The following is a 13,766-nucleotide window of genomic DNA, read 5'->3' as shown; positions in this document are numbered from 1 at the left end:
TCGAGAGTTCGAGGCTCTGGGGAACAGAAGAGCTTAAGGACTCGTGTCGAAAGGGAGTCTCTTTGGTTTGGACATTGAAGCAGTTCATCGTCGATGTAGTGACCATGAACAGGAACAGTGCCCGCAGTCGGCCGAGATTTGCACTGTAGTCCCGGGCCGCTGGTCCGTTACACACACAACGTTCACTTTCACGCGGCATTATGTACACGATGTTTTTCCAATCCGCCTATATCTTTCTCTGTTAAACTCGCTAAGGCTTAACAGCACTGTTTGTGCTTGAGAAATGTTACGGGGACAGTACGGAACGGCGACCCCGACATCACTCGTACCTGTTTCTCATCGTGAAGACGCTCAACCTAACGAAGGTCTCACAAAGCAGTTTCGCAAACTTCCGCCATCGATCCGGTCTACAGCAGCTACATCTCGGGATACCACAAGCATCTATCACAGCGGATTTGGGTCTAGAGGAAGAGGAAATTATTCAGGTGGAAATATGAGCCAAGGTCGATACGATCATCGTGGTTCGCCGTTGCAATATGCAACTCGAGGAAATCCAGCATGGCGAGGCCGAAGAATGGCATCTACCCGTGGAACATATATGAACTGGAATGCCGGCCACACCCCCATGCCATCGCATATCGATGTATCATCACCATCTGCGTCGAGCAGCAGCGAGAGAACTCCTAGCGTTGGTCCCAGAGCATCTTCGCTACAACATGGAATAGATCCAGGACCATCGAACCGACGAACACATTCCACTGCGTTTCCAGTAACATCTGAGACTCCCGCTACGCCACCTATTCCAGAGCCCTCACAAGATAGATGGTGGATGCACAGATCAAGGTCTCCTACTCCAAAACTCCCAGCTGCTCCGCTGAAACGACGGAAGATAGACGGGCAACCTGAGACAAAACCTCAGGCAACCATTTCCAGATTACCGCTTCCCGGGCGACTACCCAAACCAATTATATCTGCAAGAGAGGAACCACCGGTTGTTGTAAAACAAGAACCTGTGCATGTGCCCATAAAACACGAACCCGTTGTTAAACGGGAGCCCTTGTCTCCATCCCCGCCACCTCGTGCAATTGCACCTGAACGAAAACTCATAACAGAGTCATGTCAATTTTTTCCGTTCCCGGAAACATGCAAGAAATCAGACCCTAACTTCAAGCAAAATCGGAAAGCCTTTTTCGTGGAAAAGAATAAGGAGCTCCTTCGTAAGGGTTTGAAAAGGACGAGAGCCTTTGCGCGAGACGACGGTCTCGTCATCGAATGGTATTTGACGTCCTCCTTTTCATGATCTAGAAGAAACTTAACAATACATGGTCTCTGACAGGACCAGTGCCGTACCTGTTTGGTCAGATACTTTAGAACCCGAGGTGGTTAATCTTGCTACGGTAATCCAACGCGCATATCAGGTTAATACTAGTCTCACCCATTATCCGGCCTCTGTAAGACGGAAAAAACGTGCAGCGAGCCATGATTCTGACAGTGTCCCTGGTCCTTCACAAGTGCAAGTACCAGAGTCTTTACCTATCAAATCTCAATCAACTCAATCAACAACCACGACCAAGAATTCTTTGCCTGTATCAAAAGTTCGTAAATCACAAACCTCTACGACTGTTACAACATCTTCGCCGATTTCACCGCCGGTGAAATCCCGACCTGTGTCTATGAAAGCGAACGCTTCATCTAGATATAGAGAAGCGTCAGATCCTCCTTGGAAGGTCCCTCCGATCCCCAGAAGACGATTACCCTTACCAGGTCGTAAACCTGTTGAATCGAGCGAATCAAAACCTATTACTGTACCCGTAGCATTCGCCCCTCGGCGCTCTATTACACCTATTTCTGCATCTACGACTACACTCGCAAACATAATGAAAACTGTCAGTCCATTGAATCTGCCATCGAACAAATCCACTCCGATGGTCGCTGGTGCCAACCATTCCACAATACCGCCCAGTGTGCTTCCATCAGGGCCCAAAGTTGGCGAGTGTCAGGATTTGGGAGAAGATCACTGTGTACAAAGTTTTCATGCAAATGAGAGATCATCTAATCACCGACAGCACCCTGTGACGACAGTTGCGTCTGAATCTCTCTTCAACGCGACCACTAGTGATTCTGGTGCCGTCATTGCACACAAGCACACAGACAACGATCACAATGACGATGATGAATATGAGGAAGCTGAAGATGTGGCCAACTCTCTTCTCACTCCAAGTCGAGATATCATAGGGTCAGATGATGATAGAATGGGGATTACCATATCTACCGATGACGACGGTCCAAATGAGGTTGAGGGTCATGTAGCTGATTTCCTACAGAGGTCAGTTACTCCTGGCGTCTAAACTTGTTTATATGATGTGTATAAATATAAATTTGCGTCACTTTTTGTTTTCTTTGCCTTTTTCAGGTACTGCCAATTATTTGATACCGACCGGTCCAAGTTGGGTGCGGCATATGATAAGGACGCATTGTTTTCATGCTATGTCCATGATGTAGATGCAGGGCGCCAGTCGTCTTTGACGGCGGGGCTGTTCGCGCTAGAAGTAGATTCCGCTCACCATTCACGTAAGTCGCCTTGTGGTTAATGTCATCGAGTGATCCTGATGAAATTCTCTAAATACCATTTTCTAAGCCTTAGGTTCGAAGGTCATGCTCGATCGTGGGCGTAAAGAAATCAGCGCTAGATTCATGTCCATGCGTCCATATCAATTTTGCCCCCGTGGTGTTGTAGGCAATCTGATATATGACGCTGTCGATTCACCCGCAGGAATTCTGTTGACGGTCCACGGAGAGATTGTCAATCCACATTCATCAAACCCGCGTCTAGACCATACTCTAACTCTAGACCAAAGTTTCCTGCTCCGAAAGAGGGGTGATAACGCTCAAGTTCATTTCCACGGGAAGAACGACGACGACGGGTAGGTGCCCGTTTCATTCCACGTACACCGACAGTATGACTGATGTCTGATCCCCTACTGAAACTGTCCTGTGGTCCCCTCGTTATCGCTACCCGTCTACCTCTTACTGCTCCTCAACGGATTGTGTAAACATCTGACTGACATTGGCTATTACCAGACCTGAGCGGTGTAAAGAATCGGATTGGCCGCTTGTTGTCATTTCTCACCAAATGACAGTTCGCGCAGCGCCTCTCTTGTCCAGAGAAACACTGGAAAAGAGTACCCCGTGGATCCGGGGCATACTTGAATTTTAACAGGCGGGTAAACCTATACGCCGTGGACTGTCTGTCATCGTCCTTTTGGACGTATGTGCTCTTTTCTTGCTATCGATTGTTGTATGTAGGTATGTTGTCGGGACAATTCTGTAGGATCATTTGTAATGAAAAATTCGCAACGTAGCATATGTTTTTTTACCTTTTGCAGGTACTATATTTTGCGTGTCAATTTATTGCATTGACCGTATCTAGGCTTGCAATCGTGCGGTCGTCACTCTTGACCGTTTTTGACGGCTATACTTTTCCGACTGACCCAATTAGCCCACACCTCCAGCTGTACTAGATATAGGTTCTGCGCAGACTCGGAGTTGTTTTTTGGCTGAATATGTCCGATGTAAAGCACGATACCAACTCAGTTGGGTTTATAATAAACGGTGTGTGCTTGAAGGATACTGTACCCGTCGCAGCTCATGACATGTTTCCTCGAGGAAGCACACCACACACACCAAGGACACACATTCACAGCTTTCCTAAATTGGAAACAATGGTTGAAGAGTGGCTGGGAAATCACTATTTAAAGGAATACTGTCACTACAGTGGAAACGGGTATCTAATATTGCATAAAGCCGCGGTCGTATGACCTTGGTGGGTAGGACGAAGGACGATATTACAGCGGAGAGAAGGGATTACAGGGAGCAATTAACCAAGCCATGAATTTTCTCGAACATTACAAGATCTGAAGTAGATAAGGTTCTAGTACAAAAATGTAGATGTCAACCTCCACGTTCAATGTGCCAACAACAATGAATGCAGACAACCATGATAGCAAAAATAGAAAAGTGCCTCACACAGACCCTATTTCCGCATTTATGCGTTACTCGATCTTTCTTTCAGGTCGGATTCTCTTCCATCATACGCAGTTGAACGTGCACCCGCGTATGCGGTAGGCTTGAGCTCCGTCTCGAGGCCAACGTAGTCATAGGCGTATTCACCCATGTCAGACTCGTCGATACCAATAATCTCAACTTCCTCTGGTACACGGAGGCGGAGACCGGGAATGTAGTGCATGATCCAGAGAATAATAGTCTGTATTTATGTATACCCACGTCAAGGAGGCAAAATGTCAGTTCACTATTATCAGGTACCGGAAAAATAAATGTGCAAACTCACGGTCATGACGAAGGAGTATCCAAGGCCAGCAGCAGAGTCAGCAAGGTGCTTGGGGAGCTGGATCCAGTGGCGGTCAAGCCATCCTCCGGGAATGGAGGTGAACCCATCAAACCCAGCTACGCTGGCCTGCGCGAAGATGGCAGTAAGAATATTGCCAACAATTCCGCCAACAGCGTGGGAGGCGAAAATCTATTGTAAAGAAGACATATAAATATATTAGAAAAGCAGATTTTTGACAAAAAGAGTTTGATGATGATGGGGACCTACATCAAGAGAATCATCGTATCCAGCGAAGAACTTAAGCTGTGTGGCAAAGTTGCAGATGGTTCCAGCCATAAAGCCGAATAAAACGGCGGCGGCTAACAGAATGAAGTGATGATCATCAGTTCCAGGACAGAGCAAAAATTTTCTCAAAATGACACCCACGGGAACCCACAAACCCAGAGCCTGGGGTAATAGCAACGAGACCGGCAATGGCTCCTGAGCAGAAACCTACAGCCGACCACTTTTTCTCAATGCGATAATCCTGGCAAGTGACATGACACGGTTGGGAACTTTCTCGGAAGTAGAATGTCAGGACGAAAACGTACCCAAAGCATCCATGTCAATCCGCCAACGCTGGCAGCGAGATTGGTGACAATGCAGGCCTGGGCAGCACGCAAGTTGGCAGCGAGAGCGGATCCTCCGTTGAAGCCTGAAGCAAATTATGGGCCAACCTTTCCATATAGTGAAGGCCACGACTTACCGAACCAGCCGAACCAAAGGAAAATTGTGCCCAGAATAACATAGGTGGTGTTATGGGGCTTGTAGGCAAGGGCTTCGGTTCCATACCCACGACGTTTGCCAAGGTAAATAGAAATGGCCAGAGCAGCAGTTCCGGAAGAAATATGGACAGGAGTTCCTCCGGCAAAATCAAGACCTCCAAGAACGAAAGTCCAGCCGTTAGAGTTCCAAGTCCAGCATGCGATTGGGTCGTAAACGAGTGTTGACCACGCAAAAACAAAGAAAAGGAGGGGTCCCAGGTGCGCACGCTCGGCAAAGCCACCAATCGCAAGCATTGGACTAGAATCGACCCAGAGCGCTCGTCAGATTTATACCAGCATATGAAGCGCGCAATACCCACGTAATGGCCGCGAACATCAGTTGGTAGACGCAGAAGACGATTGATGGAATTCGTGTGCTGCCGATGGAGGGTTCCTCGAGAACACCCTTGAGACCGAAGTATTCTGGAAGGTGTAAAGCAAGCTAAATAAATGATACGGGGGGCGCAGTAAACCAGTTTCAACTTACTGAGGTTGCCAATGAAACGGCTTCCAGTTTCACTGAAAGCAAGAGAGAAACCCCAGAAGAACCACTTGGAAAGATTCAGTAATGTAAATTGATTGCTTTCGAGGGTAGATAACACACTTGGAATGACACCACTGCCAGAGTCATCATACTCAGGTATATCATTGAGAGGGCATTTTTTCGCCTAGCATTTGTTTAGCCGCCCGCTCTAGTTTGATAATGACTTTACAATTACCTTAGTAAACCTGAGTAGAAGAACCCAACACCTGGAATCATGATCCACACAAGGGCGGTGGAGGCTAATACCCAGGCAATGTCGCCTGGGTTGTACACCCACGGTACAGCGGGGTCAGCACTTCCATCGACCCAGACGATTGAGCCAGCTGAATGGCAGCCCACTAGTCAGGAACTCAAGGCCAAGGTAAAGAGAACAAGTCACTTACAGCTATCGTAGGTGATATTCACCATCGTATTGAAGCTCTTTGAAAGAGGGAACCAAGATACGGTAAGCTTGTTAAGACTTTAACATTTATATATCGAATGGAAACGTACTGATGGAACCTTAACCGGATGTGAAGGCCTGGAGATGGAGATGGCCGGACAGGTAACCCGCAGGGGATATATAAATATATAAATAGCGGCCTATGATCTTTTACTGATAAGAACATATTCATATTCACAGGAAACGGACAGGTCATCAAGTCATATAACAGGAAAGTGAAGATCCACAGTGGCCACGCATACTGGCAGTTGTGAGAGAAGGCATGACGAGTTTCCAACCATGCGTACTTTCATTCAGGGACACCATTAAAAGGTGGGAGAAAGGTTTATCATGTATTGAAGACGAGTGAAGACAGTATTCAAGTATTGTTCGGAAGGCTCAAAGAAATTACGGTCTGATATTGTCGGCCACTAGGTACAGTGGTATGCCATTTCCTTGCATGTTCTCTGGTGGCATCAAAGAAGAAGCAGAAGAAGATATTTAGCGTTGGGGAACACACCTACCCACGCTATCCCGGCCCCGAAAGGAGAATACTGATTCGACCTTCGGAGTCGAGAGAGGCGGTGTGCAATGGTGTTATGCTATCCCCAATCAGGTGTCGCTAGCGTGAACCCACAAACTATCACAGATATGAAGCAAAAATGGTTTCGTGGCCGTGCATACTAGCCTAGAGAGGAAAAATAATGCTATGTGGAATGAAAATCCATTATTTCCCCAAAAAAACGTGTTGAAAGAAATGTGCCCTTTAGGCAATTACGCTTAGGAATTGATCATTTGAAATTCAATTTGAAATTACGGGCGCTAATTTGAAGGTGAAAGCGCTTACCATTGAATCAAATTCGTTGTCCTCTACTGTTAAGCCAGTATTTAAAGTGTTGGTAAAAAGTGTGTTAGCTGATTGCGTCCAATGTTCCAGAATATGACGCATAGGAATGCGTTTCTCGTCATTGAAGGTAATAAACTGTTCAATATAAAAGATAAAACCACTGATGCAGATACCAATGTATAGTATGGCGCTTTATCATGTTCATTTACAGTATATCAATACTAAACCCACTGAAGTCCTTAAAAGAATACAGCTCATCGGCGATTCCAGAATAACAAAATATCGCCGATTACATTGCTCATGGACTGGAACCGAAAGAAGTTCTTGCTATCTTTCCATATGCCCGACTTGCCCCACGACAGCCAGCAACTTTAGAAAAGTACAAAGCTGCATATGTAGTGCTTACCTTTTAAGCCACGATAATACATCTTTTCTTATCGTTGGAATGGTTGACAAAAATATAGTGTGCAAAAATAATTTGCCACCGGTTCAGGGCAGGGGGAAAATTTGAACGGAATGGGGTTCAAAATGCTCATCCATGTCGTTACTGTAGAAAATTTCGAGCATTCTCCCGAGGCCTCGGTTCCTTTTCCCATAATTAAGGCATGCCACGAAACAGAAATGTACTCTGTAGTACGAAGTGGGTGTGAAGCGGCACAGTGCCAGTGCCATAGCCCAGCACAAGCCCACCACAGAGTCAACCCCTGATTTTTGTGCCACGTGCTCCCAAATCTTAATGAGGTGCTTGGTCGTGTTTGGCTTAAATGTTGTCCGCCATACTCTGCACTGCACACCTCTGAGTGAAGTTTTTTTCACTCAGGTTTCAACAAGGTTTCAAACTGCTTGCCACCCTCCATTTTCAAGTACCCCATCAATCACTAAATCATGCATGCCGAATTGGTGTTTCGAGGAAAGCGAGGATTAACGGAGAAAACTTGATCCTGGGAAGCTTGGTGGTAGTGAATGGGAAGCCTTCGCGCCATTAGGCCTGCTCATGCATTTCATCCGCGTCTGTATGATCTCATAGGTCAAATCTAGGCGTGGAACTGCGTGTAACCATTCAAGTCGCACCCAAGGTGAGGGTTATCTGAATGGTATCTACGCTTGTCATTTGGCGACATGCCTGCGTATTGCACATTCGTTGCTTGGTTGAACGGCGTATCGTACGGGATCGTACAGGTGTATAGCGTCCCCGCATATCGTGCTTGCGCGACTGAAGTATGACTTGTTAGGATGCAAAGTAAGCGCTGATATGATTGATTGGCAGATGTTTGTATGGACACTTAGTAGACACCATGTGATTCGAAATGGAACCCGGTTACAGGCGTGGTAATCTCTTTCAAATTGACCATAGTAAAGCCTTCGCGACCTCGGCAAGAACCTCACTTATCGCATCTTCCCTATCTAGGTATTCAACAGGGCGGTCGACTTATCGTATGCCCGTCTTGGCAAACGGTATGTTTGGGCGGCGACAAGTTCGGAAGGTTGAGGACAAAGGTATTCAAGTTATGGTTCTAAGAAGTGATACAGCAAAAACTGACATGACATTACTCTGAATGATGATCAAGACTTGACTTCACTTGTATGAGCTGCAAACATTACAAATAAAACTATCGAAGCTATGAATATCAAAACTGCCCAAGGGCATCAGCTTCGCGTGTTTTTCTTCGGTGATCAGTTTCTATCGGTGAGCACCGATTCCGCTAAGTTAACAACTATCCAAAAGGACATACTCTAATCTATTTGCAGACAAGCAGAAATATTCGAATAGATGCCAGGATCCATGTGCGATTACGGTGATCCCCCCTTGGTTTCAATTGGACCCCCAAACCACCTTTAAATCTCCAAGAAGTCCTATCTTGCTCGGTTTCACCACCACCGCACCTCATTCCTTCCCCATTCCTTTCAAGAACATATTCAGGCCCAGTCCTACGAAAATCGCCGCAAACTCCGTTTATGACATTCAATTCTTATCTTTGACATGTCTTCAAGGGCAGCCGCATCGAGAAAACGTATCACCAATAGTGAAGAAAAGGAAAAACGGCCAAGTTCAACGAAGAGTTTTTTTTCTCGCTCTAAAAACAAAAGTTCAGCCTCTCCCCCATCACCCTTGAACTTTCCGCCTTCCGTACCACCAGCCCCATTCTCTCAAGACGGTCGACATGGTTCTCCGCAACGCAGTCCTTATCACTCTGAAGTAGAACTAGTCACTCCCGACCGTCATCACGCGAGGCGCAATTCAGCAAACGCAGACAGGTTACGTGATACTTCATTCCATATCCCCAACTCTAACGGTGTGAGGAAAATGTCATCGGCTACAATGGCTGTATCAACACGAGGTTATCCATCTCCTCCCATCGAAGAGTTCCAGGCGATACGTCTTTCTCCGTACCAATCTCACGAAGACGCGTACGGAATTGGTCAACCTAAGGTTTCGTATATAGAAGCGTCTTATCAACCTCCACCTCCAATCCAGGCGTCCTACCAGCCTCCTCCACCTGTTCAGTCAACGCCAGTCAACGGGCAAAGAAACCTACCCAATTTGCCTGGGAAGAACACGGCACACTTATCCTCTTTTCGATACCCTGAACCGCCTAGTTATCCCCCATCCGTACCAACATCTACTATCACTATTCCTGTATCTCCCGCTACGTCTCCAGGACCGTCTTCTGTATCGCATCCTGCACCATCCTCCCGCAATCATTCCCCTACACCAACTCTTCCCACATACTCTTCATCACAACTTCCATATGGGTCATCACACATAAATCGACCAAATTTACAGGTCTCTATTCACAATTCGCCACTATCGTCGAATATCCGTGAAGAATATGCTCAGTATAACGATGTTCACGCATATCCATCTCCTCCTCCATCTCAATCTGCCAGGCTTGGTCCTTCTCCTGTGCACATCCCGATTTCGCTTCGCCCTGAATCAACGACTTCAAGCATTGATATGGAACGAAGACCATGGAACCGCGGTACAGGGAGTTATTCACCCATAACATCCCCACAACCCCAAGCTGGAATGCAAGTTTTTCCACCTCAGTCGACTTTGTTAGCACCTTCTTCCCGTTTTGGACCTCCATCTATATCGGGATCCTCGGATTCTTCGGGACAATCTTCGAGTAAGAAGAGTACTGGAGCTCCACCTGGTGGATTCGTTTTTCCAGGTTCACGTTCCACTGCGCGACCCAAAGTCTCAAAGAAGACAAATAGCCCCGTTATCAAAGTTAAGTCGAAAGGCAAGACACGCTCGCAGAAAGGCAGCGATGGCGAAGCTCACTCTCCTCTTCCTGTTCCGGATATTCATTCTCTTCCGCCGCCTCCTCCTTTACAAGAGCAAAGAACGAGCTCACCGGTGTCTCACCTAAGCGGGAATACGAGGCCTGTGGTTATGACTTGGCGTGATGATAGTGTATTCGAAGCCTCTTCATCTTTCAGTGACGATTCTGACCAGCCTCGGCTTCGGAAATCAACGAAGGGCTCCGATACAAGCTCTAATAGTGGAAAACCTGCTCCTATCACCCAAACGGACGGTTCTCCAACGGCATATGTCTTTCCTGGGTCACGTTCTCGCGCTCACCCTTCGAAACCACCCATTTCAGTTCGACGTTCGCGCAAAACTTCCAGCAATACCGATGATGGCAGTGTGGCTGAACGTTCGAAGTTCATGGGTATCTTGTTGAAGAAGAAAAAGAAGAAATATAAAGATGCTGAATCGTCTATCGGAACAAGCACAATGTCCTCGGGTTCTGAGCTCGATACGGATTCCACGCGCAGTCCTCCATCGTCCTCATACAGTCAAAGTGTACACCAGGAACCACCACCGCCTGTAGAAGACTATCAAGAAAACCTTCATCAGGATCATAACATGGAGCGAGCAGCTAGGATCAAATCCCGGATTGGCCAGTATCCTCTAGATCCCTACGATTCGGTGCTACTTGACAAGTACGTGACTGATCGTTTGTACCCGTGCGAGCCATTTCTAACTTTGTTTGATGTTCAGCGATAGGCATACAGGAGAACTTCTCATGAGATTAAATCCAACAAACTCGCCCAGTTTTCATAACTACGGAAATAACCCTCCGACATCTGTCCTTGATCTGGGATGCGGTCAAGGGTAAGTATCCTATATCGTTCCCAGTCGTTAAGGTTTAACATGTGACATAGTCATTGGGTCGTGGATGCTGCTATTGCGTGGAAAGGTTATGGTACAAGGGTGACAGGCTACGACATGGTGGACATATCGAGGGGACTCTTACCCTGGGCAGTTGAGCAAGGGGTAGCAGATAACATTCGTTTTGTCAGAGGAAATTTGTGAGTAAATCTGTGCTTTGTGTCGACATTATGACTGACCTGCAAACTCAATAATGATAGCCTCAAACAAAGGCTGCCTTTCAACGACGAATCCTTTGACTTGGTTAGGATGTCATGTCTTGCCCTCTGCATCACGACAGACTCCTGGATTTTCGTGCTGCAAGAAGTTTGCCGCGTTCTCATGGTCGGCGGAAGGCTTGAGCTTATTGACGACTTTATTTTCTTTCCTTACGGCAAAGTCTCATCACCCTTTGATGGTCCCAACTTAGAGCCTGAATCAGATGTGATATCCGTTGCCCCCCGCTTGGATATCACTATACCATCGTCATCATTCACTACTTTTAGCATATACGATGGCGAAACGACCAATCCTGGCCTTGGTGCGCCCGCAGACGGACCTGAAGCCGAAGACTTCTATGAACTTTATGGGGTGGACGAAGAGGAAGAACTAGATACTGAGGACGATGCCGCAACAATCAACGAGTTTAACGCGAACTCCGACCAGAGGATATCGCCCAATCCTACGACCAACAATCGAAGGCGAACTTTGGCGCGCGCAGGGCTCAGCTCTCCGCTTTGGGCTCGCGCTCAGGGCACTTCATCTGACTTGGAGGCCTTATTTGAACACATGCTTCAACACAAGTTCGGCATCAGCAAGGATCCAAGCGAATTCATCATGGATCTTATGAAAGAGGTCTTTGGCCATGCACAAGAACTCAAAACAATGCATATAACATTAGCACCACCTGAATTCGAAGGTGACGGCGCTCTTTCCGGGCAATCTCGCCAGAATGGTGGTTTCAACGGTGCAAATGGGTTCACAAACCGCCGGTTCGGAATGTCACATACTTCACGTCGAGAGTCAATGGCACTGCCGAAAACGCCTGGTCTTGTTTTATTGCCTTCGACCTTTATTCCGATGGAGCAGTCTGAAATCGAAATCCACGCGTCAAAGCATCTCCGCATGCTGTTGTCCTGCAAGAACTATTTGATCGAACATGCTGTTGAGGCAACTGATGATGAGGAGATCGATGATGCCTCAGTTTTGGAAGCGCTCTGGGAATATGAAGGGTACGCCTTATATTTTTGCTGTTGCAATTACCAATTAAGTTTAATTCAATTATTTTTTTAGTTTCCTTCGACATCGTTTCAACCCACCGCCGCCTTCGAGCCCATCGCCGAATAGTGATCTAGGCTCTGACGCTGTCAGTGTGCGTGGATCTATAGCAGAATCGGTTTGCTCGGATAATCGCGAATACATGTGGGAACTTCAATCGTCAGTAAATTTCTAACGAATGTGAACCTGCACATAATCTAACTGTGTGGCCAACTTTTTTTAGGGAGTTTGGTCAACGATTTGCGTGGCAACGATCTGGGTCAAGCGACCGCTCTTCAACTCCTGGAACACTGAAGGAGCGTGAAAATACGCCTACTACGCCCACACTTCCTACTCCGCTCTCTCCCAATGCGCCCTCGGTTTCGAGCTCGAATGCCACCGCTGGCAGTGGGCTAAACAACGACGAAAATCGGACATTGTCCACTACGCCCACTGCTCCGATGTACTCTCGGGATGAGATGACCCATGTCCGAACTTTCCGCGTCTACGAAGCTATCAAGATCGACGAGAACCTTTTCGGCAGTGCAATGTAAACCGTGGATTTCTTACTCCAAGTTTCTGCAAATATTTCAATAGATAACCACCTTCCTTTACTCAAAACCATTTAGATTCGTTCCTTAACCGTGTTTTCCTTGACCCTTCCCTTTTCGTCTCATCTCGATATCAGCCCTTGGTCCCTTTCTTAGCTTATTACTAAATTGTTTCGGTTAAAGCATCATTTGTTTGGTACTTATCAGCTCTTTCTGTTCTTCCGCGCATCTTTCTCTTCTTTCTTTGTCTGCTATTCTGTTTATTCCTTGCAATTCACACTAAACTTAAATGTAACATGGATCGTGTATATCAGTATCATTATTAGTATCAATTTATTTTTTATATGCTTGTTCATTTGACGATGAACCTTGAGTACTGGGTCTGGGCTCTCGATAAGTATCTGCTCCGTAATGATCATTTCGATACTTGATGAGTAAAAAACCCCATCGAGGTGTTGGCTTGAACCCGCGCAGCTTGATGTACGTACGCGACGCGTTTGGAAGTTTTTAGGGCGCGTTTGTATGAAAAAAAATACTCACTTGGCTGTTTCCATGTGTGTTTGGACACGGTCCGCAATTCCAGCTCCCCGACGACCGAAGCGCCCTATCCAATCTGCGTCAACCTTTTTTTACAACTCAATTCAGCAAATTACCTCAATCAAATATTTTCTCTTTTGGGCGCCCGTTATCCGGAAGGTTACTCCAGGGGTGTCATTTAAGGTACGTACAATTTACTAGCGGCAGGGTTAGCAGTCGGGAAAACTGGGGAGTAACACCAGACATAATAGTGTTCTTAAATAACATGTAACATCTTGCAGTACAGTACGTCGTTGGTA

General features: G+C 46.6%; 3 protein-coding genes across 3 annotated transcripts; 2 read left to right on the top strand and 1 right to left on the bottom strand.

Moving 5' to 3' along the window:
• Positions 1–283: 283 nt before the first annotated feature.
• Positions 284–2,928, top strand: JR316_0008427 (uncharacterized protein; the record flags this gene model as incomplete). Its single annotated transcript, XM_047894142.1, has 4 exons — positions 284–1,275; positions 1,337–2,326; positions 2,414–2,571; positions 2,645–2,928. 4 exons carry the CDS (start codon positions 284–286, stop codon positions 2,926–2,928), a joined length of 2,424 nt encoding a protein of 807 aa, XP_047747457.1.
• A 1,117-nt stretch (positions 2,929–4,045) lies between these two features.
• JR316_0008426 (Ammonium transporter 1) lies at positions 4,046–6,103 on the bottom strand (the record flags this gene model as incomplete). The annotated part of the gene is made up of 11 exons (XM_047894141.1): positions 4,046–4,264; positions 4,349–4,537; positions 4,616–4,707; positions 4,775–4,874; positions 4,939–5,042; positions 5,094–5,410; positions 5,472–5,574; positions 5,639–5,702; positions 5,756–5,819; positions 5,871–6,018; positions 6,079–6,103. 11 exons carry the CDS (start codon positions 6,101–6,103, stop codon positions 4,046–4,048), a joined length of 1,425 nt encoding a protein of 474 aa, XP_047747456.1.
• A 2,841-nt stretch (positions 6,104–8,944) lies between these two features.
• On the top strand, positions 8,945–12,933 carry JR316_0008425 (uncharacterized protein; the record flags this gene model as incomplete). The annotated part of the gene is made up of 6 exons (XM_047894140.1): positions 8,945–10,914; positions 10,973–11,086; positions 11,137–11,283; positions 11,344–12,354; positions 12,416–12,559; positions 12,624–12,933. The coding sequence occupies 6 exons, from the start codon at positions 8,945–8,947 to the stop codon at positions 12,931–12,933; spliced, it is 3,696 nt and encodes a 1,231-aa protein (XP_047747455.1).
• Between the last annotated feature and the right edge of the window lie 833 nt (positions 12,934–13,766).

Source organism: Psilocybe cubensis, chromosome 7 (genome assembly GCF_017499595.1).
Source record: "Psilocybe cubensis strain MGC-MH-2018 chromosome 7, whole genome shotgun sequence".
Lineage (NCBI taxonomy): Eukaryota > Fungi > Basidiomycota > Agaricomycetes > Agaricales > Agrocybaceae > Psilocybe > Psilocybe cubensis.
This window is presented reverse-complemented; position numbering and strand designations above follow the sequence as displayed.